Source organism: Candoia aspera, chromosome 4, assembly GCF_035149785.1.
Source record: "Candoia aspera isolate rCanAsp1 chromosome 4, rCanAsp1.hap2, whole genome shotgun sequence".
In the NCBI taxonomy this organism is placed as follows: Eukaryota; Metazoa; Chordata; class Lepidosauria; order Squamata; family Boidae; genus Candoia; species Candoia aspera.
Genome location: NC_086156.1, coordinates 51,630,430 through 51,646,843, shown reverse-complemented (window position 1 = coordinate 51,646,843; position 16,414 = coordinate 51,630,430). Strand labels below are relative to the sequence as shown.

Below are 16,414 nucleotides of genomic sequence, written 5' to 3'. Positions count from 1 at the left end.
GCTATCAACTGTTTTACTTCAAAGTGTGAAAGAACCAAAACTGATAAAATTAATCAGGAGAAAAAGTGTCTACTCTAAAAAAAACAAGGATTTTTTTTAAAAAATAGATTTTTTTTAATAATAATAAAATAACCCAAGACAAGCATTCAAACATGAATCAGATTTCCTTCACAGTCCAAACAAATAAATAAGTTCTCCTGTAGGTTACAAGGCTTCAGATCTTTGGAGACAAAGAGGCTTCTTACCACCAAGGAAAGCATAGCTATCAATCAGCAGAACTGCATGGAAATGATTTAAATCAACGCTTTTCCAGCTATGAATTTCTGCCTTCAATAGCTATGCAAACCATATCATGCTATTCTTCTAAAAATGGTAAGGGTAACACTGTAGCATTACTTCCAAGACTGATCTTTGGAATGAGGAGTGCACAGAATGGGCCAAGCAGTATTCTGTTTGGAGAAAAGTGAGTAAGATGACAGTCTTGCTCAGAACAGCAGCCCAGGAGCAGTGTTTAGCATGAGCTAGATATCTGTGGCCCTCCATATACTGCTGGATTGTAATTCCTATTGCCCATGCTGTTTAACTACTGATGGGACATATAGCCCAACACTATCTAGCAGTATTCACCACCACAGCTTCAAAAATAATGCATGCAGCATTCAACTCTCTAACTTGATCTTAAATAGGAACATCAAAGCCATATTTCATCATGAGCTTGGCAGTGTTTAATTAAGGCTCTAAGAAAAAGATTTTCCCAACCTAGAATTGTCCATTTATGCTGGGACTGCAACTCTGGCCATGTTGGTATTTGAAAGCCACAGTCCCAACAAACCTGGAGGAAGCAAGGCTGGAGAAAGCTGCTACAGAAATGGCAAGATTGTATGTCTAGAATTATTTTTAATCAGAATGTCAATTCAGTCTCCTAGTTTAACATTAATTTCCTTACAATTTAACAATTGTATGAGGCAAGCTATGAATGAGATTGTCTTGCTGAAATCCTTTGCAAGACTTCCCTCACACTCTTTTGGTTGAGTACATAAACAAGAACAATATTGATGGTGAAAGCAGAGAGGAAATGCAGCACGCAATTCTGGAGCCTGGAGCCAGCAAGGAGAATGACGTTTCTAGTTTCTGGAATTCCAATAGATAAAGGTTTTCAACAATTCATTGTATAAAGTCCTCAGAATAGGTGGGTGGAAAATATTTTTTGAAAACAATTCCTCTGGGTAAACTGGCTTTAGTAGGACAACTCATACTCACACAAATCATTTAACTTTGTGCAATTTCCAAGCACAGCACAGTTTTCCTGGAATACCTCCCTCATTTTGTCACATTATTCTACTCCACTCACTCGTATTTCTAAAGATTCTGATCCACCGCCTTGGCAATTCAATATACAGAGAAACACTGCCTAAGCAGGTCACCTTCCATGTAGGACTACGCCCAACACGAGTCTCACCAAGCAATCATAGTAAGTGGGGGGAAAAAGGTAGACTGAATGTTTCCCAGCACACCACTTATGATTTCAAGCCCATCTTAGCCATCATTTGTTCATATACAGTCCATGCCATTGCTGCCATCAGTGTCCGCCGCAGGGCCCGTGGGACACCACCATGGAAAAATCCAGCCAGTCCATAATTCTGTAGAGGACAAAAAATAACCATCACCATCATTCTTAAGCATTCAGTCTGGGTAGTACAGCTATTAAAGGTTTATCTTTAACCAAAGATGGAAATAGAAACTACTAGCTACAGAGGTCACTTGGCCATCCTGTGATAGTGATGACTCTTAATAGTATCTCAAAACTATGTATCTATTTCTTTTAAGAAAATGCAACCTCATCCAAAATTGATAAATTCCCCCATTCTCAAATCCAGGTATCAACTACCCACAGGTTTCCTAACACCCTCCATGCTCCAACTATGGCTTCATAGAAATGTGAAACAGCATTAAAGACAAAGAAGTGTGCAATGTCACCTAACAGCACAGTCACCAGGGTCCAGAGGTAATCACTCACTTTAAGGGTCTCCCTGAAAGTAGGAATGGAACTACTATAACCCAACTCATGAAGACAGTTTAGAAGATTACTATGGTTGATGGTAAGAAAAACTATTAAAAGATAAACAGGAGTCATGCTCCCTCTGTTTCTCTCCAACAGGAGATCATCTACCAAACAACCATGTCTATTCTGTCCCAAAACCAGAGTGAAGAGAGTTAAAATCATTTATGTCCTATAATCATCCAGCATCGCTAGGGGTCAGGCGGCATATAAATTTATTATTATACAGAATAATGTGAAATCACATCTGCCTGTTCTTTAGTTGCTGTTGGCCTTCATTCACATGGAGCTCTTTCCAAGAACCTAGGATGTCATGATGTTTCAGCACAATATGAATGGGGATCCAGCAATGTGGCCTTTTGTAATTGACAGATGAAAATTTTGTCAATGCACAGATTTTCTAAGTGCTGTCCAAGGTTTTTTGGAATTGCCAATAACCACTGGGACCACCACAGCAGGTTTATGCCATAATTTTTCAACTTCAGTTTTCAGATCTTGATACTTTGTGATCTTCTCCAATTCTTTGTCTTCAATTCTACTATCCCCTGGTATTGCCACATCAATTATCCACACTTTCTTCTTTTCAACCACAGTTAAATCTGGTGTTATGTGCCAAGACTTTATCAGTCTGTATTCAGAAATCCCACAGTATTTTACTCTGCTCATTTTCGACCACCTTTTCAACTATATGTTCCCACCAATTTTTCACTAATGACATATGATAATTTTTACAGGTGTTCCAAACTTCTGGTGGGAAATGGCTGACTGAGCGGCTGTGCCTGCAGGCTTAGCTGACATCACGGCAACCTTTTTCGGGCTCGGACATCGTGGAAAATATGAGATTTAAAATGTGCCATTAGGTTGGGGATGTGGTGGATGAAATTGAGGAATTCAACAGTGATAGAAACATTTCTTTTAAGAGGGAGATCGGGATTTTTATTAAGAGGCTGGATGAAGATCAGATAGTGGACTTGGAGAAATGTAAGGGAAAGAGATCTGCAAGCCACAAGTGAAATTGACTTTCTGGTGGAACGCCATGAAAAGAAGCTGGAATTCTTGAGGGGGGCAGTCGGGCTGTTTGATTCTTTTAAGAGAAAAGCTCTGTGCACATTGTGGGGATATGTAAATGCTCTGGTTTATTTTGAAGTGGAATAAGGGTTAAAGAATGTTTATTTGGTTTGCTTTAAGGGTCTGATTGATGTCATTTGCTTTTAAAGATTTGGATTAAGATTATTAGAGTTAAAAATGTGTTCATTTGGATAGTTTTAAGGATTTAAGGTTACTGTTATGAATTGTCCGTTTTTTGGGTTTATTAAGATTACTCAAACTGTTGTATTATCAAGTATAGAAGGTAAAGGTTTCCCTTGACATTAAGTCCAGTCATGTCCGACTCTAGGGGGCGGTGCTCATCTCCGTTTCAAAGTATAGTAACAGACAATATGTGCTTTTTAATTTGATTCTTATTTTAGTAGACAGAAATGTACAGAATAGTGGTAGGAAGGGAATAATTAAATATGTGTTAAATTCTGGAGGGGAGAACGATGTTTAGGAGGTTTATATGATTTTTTTTTTATTTTAATATAAGGGAGAGGAGTAACTGTACTTAGTGATTTTTATTATGTGCCAAAGTGGAATGATTTATAGAAATAATGTGGTGTTTTGGTTTAATATAGACTAAGAGATTGACTATGGAAATTTTTCTATATCCTTGCAGTTAAAAATCAGAAGTCACATCTTTTTGTAAATTTGAAAAAAAAATTCTCATATGCTTTTGCACGTTTTTTAGTTTTTTCCTTCTTTGTAGTTTTTTTTGGGGGGGTTGAAGTTTTTATTCTTCTCTTGAAACCTATTAAAATTAGGTTTCAAATTTTTTACAGATGTTCCAGTGAATCATTCTGGTGACTGTGTTATGTCATTGTTTATAATCAGTTTGTGTGATCTTCTGCTGAGTATATGATCTACTGTTTCTTTTGCTTCTTTGCACAATCTGCACTTCTAATCATTTGATGATTTTTCAATCATCCTATTTTTCTATTATATTGTCTGCAACTATACAGGCACTACCCTATCATTCATCTCATCCAAAAAGGGAATATTTATGCCTGGGCAGTAGTTAATGTAATCCTTTGGATTTAGAGAAGGATTTTTCAAAAGAAAAATGGCCTCTTAGAAGGTTGGTTATACCACCCCATCACATGAAAAACATTCATGACTCCCTGCATCCCCCCAATCAGCCTCCCTCAGCTAGCTGACATGAGCCAAAACAAGCAGAGGACAAGAGATCATACGGTAAATCAAAGAGCTACAACCATTTTGTCCATGTTCTCAGACATCATGAACTGAAATTGATCCCATACCATTACAGGAAGTCCTCACTTGACAACCACAATTGGGACTGGCAACTTTGTCCTTAAGTGACACAATCGTTAAGCAAGACATCATGTGACCATGACAGACTTAAGACCTCACTTCCACCATGGTCATTAAGTGAGACATCACATGACCACAACTTGCGATTTTACTGCTGGCTTCTCTATTGACTCTGCTTGTTGGAAGCTGACTGTGAAGCATGCAAATGGTGATCACGTGACCATGGGACACTGTGACGGTCATAAATGCCTGCCGGTTGCAAAGTGCCTAAATCTCAATCACGTGACCTCAGGGATACTGTGACGGTCGTAAGCACGAAAACTGGTTGCAAAATTATTTTTTCAGCGCCTTCGTAAATTTGAATGGTCGCTAAACCGGAAAATCATTAAGCAAGCACTACTTGTAAATGAGACATCCAACAATGTCCAACCTCACAAGAGGACAAGAACCATTACATCTGAGTTTGAAGAACACCATGCTTCTGAATGCTAATTATTGATGAATATGCGTAAATAAGACAATGCTATAGTGTTCACGTCCCCCTTGTGCCAAGAGACATCTCATTAGCCACTGCAGGAACAGGATGCTGAATTAAATCAGCCCGTATTCTCACCTAACATGTCTCTTCTTATGTTGTTTTCACATTAGATCCAATCACTATAAAATCTTGATGAATTAACTTAGGAATACTCTTTCAGAACCATGATGAAAGTGAAGTCAGATATCACATATATTTTAATTAGGAAATATTTTGCCGCTACTGGTTTAAGAGCCAAAGTACTGTTAATTAAGTAATGCACTCAGCCTTACCCTGAAGATTAAGGCAATAGCCTGGCCAGTCTGAAGGTATTTTTCAGATGAGAGCTGCATGTGTGTTTTGATGACATCCGCAGGCTGAGTAGCTAACGAGGCCAGAATTCCAGCAACAGTTCCACAGCCAAAATTCACAAGTGGTGCAGCTGTTGTATCCAGTTGGCCTGGAAGAGAGCAAGCAAACCCACAAAAGTGATTTTACAATTAATTCCTGCAAGGCAAAAGTAGAAATAATTAAATGCTTTATGTCACATCACAGGCAAGGACTAATTTAGGGTCAGCATTTTAGAACCCCAAAATTTCAAACTGAAAAGAAGCATAATTGGAAAACGAAATGGAGATGGATTTCTGGAAGGTCTGGCAAATCTGACTGCATGAATCTGTGGTTCTGTACACCAAAGTTAAGACGGGCCTGGCAAAACGTTCAAGCAAAATTACTGCAAATATTTGGATATATCATGTCTGCTTCACTCCTGTTGATGTGGTTAAGATAAAGAACAATTCTTTCAGCATCATTTTTCTCTCAAATTCTTCAGCTGTGATAATTACAAGTAAGAAACAAATCAAATTCCAGGAGGTTAAATGACAACTCAGTTTAAATTTACATTATTACTTCTACATTCCTGAAAAGTAACACTGTTATAAAACTTCTAATATGGTTTGAACATACAGACCAATATTAGAATCAAAGGAATAATTAACCCCCCCTTTTTTTCCTGAAGTATACAACCCTTAAGGGCATGATCCATAATTACAGAACCCCTGTCCTATTCACTTGAAGACAAGTATCTTGTCTTTTCTCAAACATTTTATGTCCAAGCATTCAAGCTGAAACACATCAATAATCTTCACATTCTTAAAGATACAGTATACCAAGCCATTAATTCTGCCCAGCGACTAGAGGATTCATGGTTCCAGAATCATCATTACACTTTAGAAACAATGCTTATGATTTAGAAGACCAACAAAGAAACCTAAAAAAAGTGTAGACTCAAGAATATTCCATGTTTTTGGCAACTTCAGAGATGAGAACAACTGCAAGATACAGGGTATGTACAATAAGTGATATATAAATGGACATTTTTAAAAATAAGATAAAGGTGTAAAAGATCTCTTTGCTACAAAGCCTCATACTGAAACTGTAGGGAAAGCTCAGCATACTTCATCTATTCTAAATTCTACAGAAGAAGCCACAGAACCTGTACACTTACCATATGATGCAATTTTTTGAGTCTGCGTGTAGAACATCAGATAGATGCCAGAAAAAGGTGCATCACGTAGAAGTGTTGCTGTCAGGCCACTAAACAAACCCCGGGCCCCTTCTGACCGGTAGATATTCCTCAGGGCTCCATAGACACTTTCATAGCCATATTTTCCACTCTGGAAATCAAACGTAACTGTCAAAGTGGACCTCCTACCACATAAGCACGTGTGAACTTCTGCCAAAACTTGCATACATGTGGAACAGAAAAAAAGTTCTAAATTACAAAGGATATTATTACTAAAATTGTATGCTAGTGGTATCAATATGGATGTAATTCATTGAGTGTTGTGATAGATGGATTTATATCAGAGACATTTAAAAGTTATGGCATTGATGTTCCTGACTGTTTTTGATATTATTGTATGGTGGATTTTTTTTTTGCCATAAGCTGCTTAGAGTTGGAAGGACTGAAGCAACATAAAAGGATTTGAAGGGCCTATATAAAATTCTCCAATAAAAAAGGGGGAAAACAACTCCTCACCTCATACCGTGTTTTCACTACTGTGATGGGTAACATACAAACAACAGCTACAGTCCGTGAGGTTGCCCCCAAGAGGACTGATTCCAAGGCGGTAGGAGAGCGTTCCCACAAAAAATGCTGTTTTATCATATATAAGGTGCTAAAGTAAATCCCAACTCCTGGAATGCATCGTGCGAAGGACTGCAAAGAGATGGCAAGCAGAACAGAGAGAGACAAAATAGCATAAGGAGACAAATTTAAGGAACACACAGATTTTTATTAGCTATTTTTCATTTTTATTTCAAAAGGATCCAGCCACAATCTATTTTTCCCCAATTTTACAGTGTTGCATTTCCTCCAAGAAACTCAAGGCGGCATGAGATAGAATAGGCTGGGCAAAGGCAACTGGCCCGAGGTCATTTCGTCAGCTTCAAAAGTGAAGCAGGGATTTGAACTTCCGCAGTCTTTAGATCTAGTCAGTTTCCAAAGTAAAGCTGGGATCTGAACTTCTGCAGTCTTTGTATCTGAATCTCAAGCTTCATTCAGAAACTAGGGCACCCACGTGCAAGCACTTTTGCCAAAATGCCCTTAACCACAATAAAAGAACTGCAGAGGAAATAGGTGGGGAAAAATTGTCTGCATACTAATGAATCCTTTTAACAACATATATGATCAACTAAAGCAGTATTGGAAAACTGAACACCAGAGAGAGGTGTTCCTGTCCTCTGTGATTAAATAGGCACTACTGCCCATCAAATTACACTTCCAGGGAATCCAAATAACCAGCAATATATGACCATGGGAAACAGCTGAAACACTCTGTGGTCAAGTTCATTCAACACAGGGCCTAGAGGATGGTTAGTTTGTAGTTCAGAGTGTTGTAGGAGCCTGGGCAATGTTTTGGCATAAAGGTACCTAGACCTCATGGTAAGCCATAAGATGGCTTACTCTGATCACATATAGTGTACTTTGATCTCCATGTGTCTACCTGAGCATGACAACTCCCTGTCAGACTTCCCAATTCCATTCTGAAAGCTCTGTGACCACTGTACCACCTGGCTCAACTATGCTCAAGCAAATGTTATTTTCCTTTAAATAAATTGGGTAAATTTATTCCTCAACTGGTTGCTATTGGCTTTTAGTGGCGATTAAGGCTTCTTATGGCCTTCATCTCAAAATGAGGCAGTTAAGCTCACTCCAGCAAATCCAATGCAAGCAAAAAAAGCCACACCACTTATTGCAGACAACTTACTGGAGAAACACCTTTCCACAGCCCAAGTATACTTTCTGTACGAGCAACTTTGAAGAGCAGAGCTACCATCCCAACACGGCCTGACCTGGGGGGAAAAAGCCAAATCTGATATTAAAAACAGGCAGATCTCAACAGCCATTTATTATAGCTTCCCCAGCAGGGAACCTTCCATAAATACCAGCTAGTATACTGACTGGGAATTATGAGATTGAGCCTCCCTTAAACCCAGCGGCTTCTACATGCATTCAGGCTACAACTCTATCCAGCACTGCCAAAAATCCACTGGAGACCAAGTCATCTTTTTTCCTGAACTTATTTTAGATGCATGAAATGCATAAACATGGCTAAAACTTAAAAGCTCTTATTACATCCACAGAATGCCACCTGACAGCCCTGTTTAAGATGGCTCGATCTCTTCTGGGTCAGGTAGATCTAGGGACCCACTCACAGGGCTGTTTGGAAGAGTTTTCACAGCATCTGCAGAATAAAACCGCTCAGATCCATTCTAAGTTGGACTCTAAGCATGAAGCAGAGTCTGGGCAGATGCCAGGGGAATGTACTTACCCTGTTATCTGGGAACGGTTTGATCCTGTTGGGCCTGAGGAAGTGGACAGGATCCTCTGGACTGTGAATGCAACCACGTGTCAGCTTGACCCATGCCCTTCCTGCCTGATAAAATCAGCCCAGGAAGTGACTTGTGGTTGGGTCCAGGCAATGGTTAATGAATCTCTGAGGGAAGGGGTATTTCCGGCTGCCTTTAAGGAGGCCCTGGTATACCCACTCCTTAAGAAGCCATCCCTGGACCCTACTATACTGGGCAATTTTTGCTCTGTCTCCCACCTTCCCTTTTTGGGGAAGGTGGTTGAGAAAGTGGTTGCGTTGCAGCTCCAGAGAATTCTGGAGGAAACGGATTATCTGGACCCCTTTCAGTCAGGTTTCAGGCCAGGATATGGGACAGAGACTGCATTGGTCGCACTTATGGATGATCTCTGGCAGGAGCGGGATGGAGGCAGTGCATCCATCCTGGCTCTCCTAGACCTCTCAGCAGCTTTCGATACCATCGACCATGGTATCCTTTTGGGGTGGCTCAGGGGGTTGGGGGTGGGCAGTGTAGTTTTGCGCTGGTTCACCTCCTTCCTCCAGGGCCGGTCCCAATCAGTGGTGATAGGAGAGATCCAGTCCTCGACCCTTCCACTGTGGGGTGCCGCAGGGTTCGGTACTCTCTCCTCTCTATTTAACATCTACATGAAACCGCTGAATGAGATCATTCGTCACCATGGAATGAGGTATCATCAATATGCCGATGACACTCAGTTATGTATCTCCATCCCGGGTGAAGTAAGTGATGCAGTCTCCACTCTTTCCAAGTGCCTGGGGGTTGTGGGGGTCTGGATGGGGAACAACAGGCTTCAACTGAACCCTGGTAAGACAGAGTGGCTGTGGATTGATGGCCCCTCTGATTCCATGAAGTTGTCATCTTTGGTTCTGGATGGGGTGGCACTGCCCCATTCGGAACCAGTGCAGAACCTGGGGGTCCTCCTGGACTCGTGACTGCTGCTTGAAGAGCAGGTGGCAGTCGCAGCCAGGAGGGCCTTTGCACATCCTTCAGGTGGTGCGCCAGCTATGCCCATTCCTGGACCAAGATGCCCTCCAAACAGTCACTCATGCCCTTGTCATCTCCAATATAGACTATTGCAATGCACTCTACCCTTGAAGAGTATTTGGAAGCTTCAGCTGGTCCAGAATGCGGCTGCGCGGACAGTTACCGGTGCTGTAAAATCAGCCCATGTGACACCACTGTTACGCGAGCTGCATTGGGTACCAGTTTGCTTCTGGGTCCAATTCAAGGTGTTGGTTATCACCTTTAAAGCCCTACATGGCATGGGACCAGGGTAGCTGAGAGACTATCTCATCCCCATAACATCGACCCGCCCCACCCGGTCAGGCAGGGAGGGCACGCTACGGACCCCATCAGTAAAGGAATTTCATCTAGCGGGGTCCAGGAGGCAAGCCTTCTCTGCAGTGGCGCCCGCCCTTTGGAACATCTTGCCCCCGGAGGTGAGACGGGTCTCCTTGCTCTCGGACTTCCGGAAGAAACTGAAGACCTGGTTCTGCCGCCTTGCTTGGGAGGGGGAGAGCGAGAGCTCCACCTGGGGATGGCTAGCGCCATAGCACCTCCTAGTGATTGTGTTCCATCTCCACTTGGATTTTTTATTCATTTTTATTTATATCTTAATGGTAATTTAGATGGCTATGTTTTTAGTGTTATTTTATTGTAAACCGCCCAGAGTCCCCCATTGGGGGAGATGGGCGGTGACATAAATTTAATAAATAAATAAATAAATCTTCAGTGTTTTTATTTACCTATTCCCAATTCCACAGTTAGAGATGAATGCGAAACTCTGCTGTTTCTCCATTACAAACAACCATGTAGAGGAACTGTCTTCCTTAGTTTAGGACTAACTCAGATGTGCTATCTGAATGTTTCTCTCTTTGCACAACTGAGCTGAGATTCATCAATAAAGCCAGCTTGTACACAGGCAAAGCTTACCACCAGTTCTTCCCATATGGAATGCAAACCTTTTATTCAATAACAAACTAATACTGATGTTTTCACTGGTAAGATCATGTAAAACCTAGGAGTACACCTTTGCCTGCCTTAATGCTATATCAGTCTCACCCTCTCCCATCACCATTTCCAATCCAGAGTCTTAAGGCCAACAGCAGAAGAAACTCCAATAAATATCTGAAATACTTGCCCATCAACAGCTGGCTGCAAAGTCTGCAGCCTGGTTTTAAGCAAGTCAAGAGGCTGGAAGAGCAGGGTAGAGCATGTCCCACTGATGGAACCACAAAAAAAGGCTTTTAGCACAGGATGCATCTTGGAAGAAAAACAAACGAAATTAAATTGGTATGCATAGTAAAAAATTAACACTAAACAATTCTTTACCTAACCATATCCCAGACTTTCTAGTCATAAAGGTACAGATTTAGTAAATATTATCAAACAAAATAATAAACAAGCAGACAGCTGCTCATAAGGAAGCATTGTGATCTTTTAAACCTCATGCAAAACCCTTTAAAATATAACTTGTTTAAAACATTGGAACCTCTTCAGTACATTTATTAATTGGGTAACTGTAACTATGGCAAATATTTCTTCATAATTTTTAGTATGCAACTATTTAATTGATTTTAATTACAACTTCAAGTAATCTAACATTTAAGAGAAAGAATAGAGGTTGTGGTAAAAATTTTCAAGAAGCAGACCAAATTGAAAAAAAACTTGGAAATAAATGGTTTATAGAAATAATGTGGTTTTGGTTTAATATAGAGTAAGGAATTATGGAAAATCTTGTATATCCTTGCTGTTAAAAGTCAGAAGTCACATCTTTCTACTTTGAAAAATTCTTCTCTTGTGTTTTTGCACCTTTTTTAGTTCTTTTTTCCTTCTTTGTAGTTTTTTGTGGTTTTTATTCTTCTCTTGAAACCTAATAAAACTCTTTAAAAAAAAAGAATTGTGGGGTCTCAGGAGCCTAGGAGATCATGTGACCATAGAGTTCTCAGCCGAATGATACAGAATTGTCTATAAGCTGAAAAATAGTAAAAGTTACAAACTGCTTATGATATAAGGAGCAGCTGGACAAAATGCATGCATAACTTAAGAGCTGCCTTCTGCAGTATTCAGACCAGAAACATTAGTATTTTCACATCGTTATCCTTCTCTCAAAATGCTGTTGGTTGACAACCCAACGATAGCCTAATCACCAAAAAAAAATACGAACGTGCCAGCCCAAACTATCATCCTTCAAACAAGCCAACCGCCTACCATAAAATTAAGCAACCTTCAATCAACAGCCAACAGGTGGATAACCTACAGTCCTTCAGACTTGGAGGACAGAAGCAAGTCCTACTGAAAACCTGTAGCTGCATTAGGACTACATGCTAAGTTATGATTTGCTTACTAGGTTTCACCAAATGATCACATTTGCCTGAGCTCACAAAATATGCTGAACTGAAAACCTGTCTTACCAACCACAATTAGATTTGCACAGCACACTAAGGGGTATTAGGTATGTTCACCACCTTGAGTTATATATGTATTAAAAAGGTGGGTTAAAAATATAACAATAAGTAGACACAGATAAGCAAACCACACGATGGCTTCGCAAGCGGTATCCGCCTGCAGTCCTTATATAACAGCCTCCCCAAGATTATAACAGCTCCTATAGCTATAATCCCCATCAAGCCCAGATAGAGGAACCTGGGACCTATAGCAAGTTTGGGAATGACGAATATACATGCCCTATACATACACAGAATACTACATACTATGTATGACGTTGTGTTTGGGGAACAAGTAAGCCCCACGGAGCTCGAGAGGCGTTACTGCTGAGTAACGTTACCAGCCCTCCCTTTTCTTAAGCCAGCCGACTTAACAGAGAGATGCGAGGAGGGGTAAACGACTTCACCAACCAACACAGCCTCCTCCGTCCTTCCAGAGGAACCGCGGCCCTTTTCTGCTCCGGCGCCGAACCAACTTCTCAGCTCGGATTCGGATTTTGCCGGTGCAGACATTCCACGCAGCTTCTATCCGGGCACACGGAGCATGACGTCAGCGGCTCGCCTCCGCCACCCGGCCAATCAGAAAGAAACAATAGAGCAGAGACGAAGAAGTCATTCTTAATTCTGTCTCCGCTGTAGGAGCCTTGCGCTGGGTTTACTTTAAGGCCTTAGCGGCGTCACAAGCCAGGATGGATACAGACAGTGGAGACCGATAAGAAAGCACAGTCATGAGCTTTTAGAAATCATCTACAATTAAATCCCATTCCAAGATAAGAACCTCGTTCTTACTCCGGAACGAGTAATTTCCGATTTCTAATCCTTCCCTATTGCAGATGACTGATTATTTTACAAAGCAACAATCTTTCCGCTCCTTGTTGCTAAGGAATCTAACCTCCTGAATTTGCAAAAGTCCAATTTAAAACATCCCAGCTAGCCGTCCAGCCTCCCCTTTGAGAGAAGGGGAGCCATCCCCGCTTCCCTCACTTGAAACCCAGCATTGCGCTTACTCTTCGGGGGGGTCTTTCTCAATCCATTCCGCAAAGGAAGACCCAACGATTTATCTCACTGGCACCATCCATGTTAGGACTTGCACCAGCGGTCCTGTTCCACATGCCACCCCATTAACCAGTGTTTACTAATCACAACACTCTAAGCCACTTTGGGCTTATGAGTTGTCTGAACCGAATCTGTGTACTTTAGATTTCTCAGATCATGTGACTCCATCCATGTTTTCTAAAACGTTTGGCGCCGAACCCCGAAACTGAATCGTCTTGCAGCCACGAGTTGAACCGCTTCTGATTCTTACCGCTATGAATTCCACTTTGTTCCGCGTTTGGAGCAGAGCAGGAGTCCATTTTTGTATCATTTAAAAGCTACGAAGGGGCCTTCTCATTAATAAAATCCGATCACTTGACACAGTTCTCAAACAGGTCTTCCTCCTTCAATCTTTTTTTTTTTAATCCAGATGATTAGAGGTGGAGCAAGAAAGTAGCACCAACATAGAGATAGGAAATATGAAGAGACGCATCTTCCCAGTCCTTAATCCGCTTCAGGATTCTATTTACGGAGCAGCAATTTTTAAGGTAGCGTTGGCCTTAAAGTGCCCGAGGCTACTAAGATTTACAAAAGATGCAAATTGGAATCATGGAAATTGTTACCCAGGCAGGCTCATGTTATTCTGTTTTTCCAAAAATTCTACTTTGAGATAGACACACATACACACACGTTTTTGGGGGTGGCTCACACCCTAGAGTCCCACCCACCAGCTTGGAATTTTATAGCCTCTTGGATTTTATATTTATTTATTGCATTTTATAATTGTAATGTGTTTGATTTTTATGAGATTTTAACGTTTATGGCTGTAGTTTGATTTTATTGTAAACTGCCCAGAGTCCCTCTTTTGGGGGAGATGGGCAGTAATTAAATTTGAATAATAAACACACACACACACACACTGGCTCATTCTATTAATTTTTAAATTTTTATTAGTATTTAATCTTTTTAGTTATTTATTATTATTTTTTAATTCTATTTTTTCAAAAATTCTACTTTTCACTCTCCCTAGTTTGAGAAACACTGCTCTAAACAATCATAATGGAAGAATAGGATTGGCTTGACTACCTTGGAAGCTGGCATTTCAGGCAATTCTGCCCATGAGTTTCCCCCCAAAATTCAAATGGCTCCCACCCTAATGGTATTTTGGAGAGCCCTAAAGACCTGGCTCTTTGCCCAGGCCTTTAGCGAGGATGACTGATGCCCCTTTCTTCCTTCCTGTTCCCCTCCAGATTTGTTTTGTCATAATTGTTCTTCTGTCTTGTGCCTTTTTTGTCCTTTTTGTATTGTTTTTTGTTCTTAAATATTTTTAGTAATTGCAAACTGCTCAGAGTCACTGGGACTCAGGCAGCATATTAATTTAATAACTTATTATTAGTATTATTATTACATACACAATGTGCAATCACAGCTGCCTGTTCTTTAGCTGGTGTTGGCCTTCATTTGCATCAAGTTCTTCCCAAGAACCTAGGATGGCATAATGTATCAGGGTAGGATATGTGGGGATCCAAGCAGTGAGGCCTTTGTAATTGACACATTGAAATTTTGTCAACGCGCAGATTTTCTAAGTGCTGTCCAAGGTTTTTTGGAATGGTACCCAGTATGCCAATCACCACTGGGACCATCATGGCCGGTTTATGCCATCATCTTTCAATTTAGAGAACTTGATACTAATATTCTCCAATTCTTTGTCTTCAATTTTACTATCCCCTGGTATTGCCGCATCAATTAGCCACACTTTCTTCTTTTCAATCACAGTTAAATCTGGTGTGTTATGCACCAGAATTTATCAGTTTGTATTCTGAAATCCCATGTTTTAACCTGCTCATTTTCAACTAGTTTTTCAACTACATGTTCCCACCAATATTTCATTACTGGCATACGATAATTTGTACAGATATGTCAGTGAATCATTTTGGCGACTGTGTTATGTCATTGTTTATAGTCAGTTTGTGCAATCTTTTTGCACAAGCTGAGTATATGATCTACTGTTTCTTCTACTTCTTTGCACAATCTGCATTTTGAATCATTTGATGGTTTTTCAGCTCTGGCCTTGATTGCATTTGTTCAAATAGCTTGCTCTTGAGCAGCCAAAATCAAGCCTTTGGTTTCTTTTTTTTAATGTTCCAGTTGTAAGCCATTGCCAGGTTTTATCTTCACCCCCTTTCCCCTTGATCTTTTGTAGAAATTGACCATGTAATGGTTTTCCTTGCCAGCATTCTATTTGTGTTTTTATTACATTGTTTTAATATTCATGTTTTGTTTCCTGTACATTCAGTGAGTCCCAATTTTTAACTTCTATCAATGCTTGTTCTTGGCTGTCTTTTATATAATGAGCCAATGCATGCTTTTCTTCTTCGACCGTTTGGTTCACTTGAAGTAAACCTCTGCCTCCATTTCTGCGGAGCAGGTATAATCTATCAATATCACTATGGGGATGTAATGCACACTGAATCATCAATTTTCTTGTTTTTCAGTCCAAACTGTCCAGTTCAGCTTGGGTCCAGTTAATAATTCCAGCAGTATACTGTATCGCAGGTATGAACCAGGTATTTATGATTTTGATGGTGTTTCCACCATTCAATTTTGTCTTTAGCAATTTTCTTACTCTTAGGATGTATTCTTTACTGATCACATTTTTAACTTGTCCGTGCTTGATGTTATCCAACTGTAAAATGCCCAGATACTTGTTGGCTTCATCCAGATGGTTCCTGATGGCATTTCAATTCCATTGCTCTTAATGATTTTACCCCAATTTATTGCTACTGTTATTATTTTTATTATTACTATTATTACTACTATTATTACATACAGCTTCCGATTGTCCTGAGGCTAAGAAAACTGTACTGCTGAAAGAGTTGCGTGAGAAAAACATTTAAGAAGTCTAACAAACCCCAGTGACATCCACTTCGGCATAGCGCTTAAAGGCACTGGACTAGCAGTGGGGAGACCTGACATTTCTTCTCATGAAAGCCAGCTAGGTCACTTCGTTAGCTCAGGGAAGAAAGTATTGGCAAATCACTTCCAAACTGTTGCCAACATGCACCAATCTACTGTTTAGTTGCCAGGAGGCAAACC

General features: G+C 40.4%; 1 protein-coding gene across 1 annotated transcript; it reads right to left on the bottom strand.

The window, feature by feature from the left end:
* Positions 1-702: 702 nt before the first annotated feature.
* On the bottom strand, positions 703-12,898 carry SLC25A38 (solute carrier family 25 member 38). The gene is made up of 7 exons (XM_063304132.1): positions 12,701-12,898; positions 10,978-11,099; positions 8,219-8,303; positions 6,988-7,167; positions 6,454-6,622; positions 5,240-5,406; positions 703-1,640 (listed from the first exon to the last, which is right to left on the bottom strand). The coding sequence occupies exons 1-7, from the start codon at positions 12,794-12,796 to the stop codon at positions 1,518-1,520; spliced, it is 942 nt and encodes a 313-aa protein (XP_063160202.1). The 5' UTR covers positions 12,797-12,898; the 3' UTR covers positions 703-1,517.
* Positions 12,899-16,414: the final 3,516 nt, after the last annotated feature.

Bases quoted from the DNA above. Each gene is read 5' to 3' on its own strand.
- SLC25A38 (XM_063304132.1), bottom strand. From the start codon at position 12,796: ATGTCTGCACCGGCAAAATCCGAATCCGAGCTGAGAAGTTGGTTCGGC. The intron at 8,304-10,977 runs GCAAGTATTTCA...TTTTCCCCCCAG, and splicing joins TTGCAGCCAGCTGTTGATGG to GTCAGGCCGTGTTGGGATGG. The intron at 1,641-5,239 runs GTAAGGCTGAGT...TGTCCTCTACAG, and splicing joins CTATTGCCTTAATCTTCAGG to AATTATGGACTGGCTGGATT.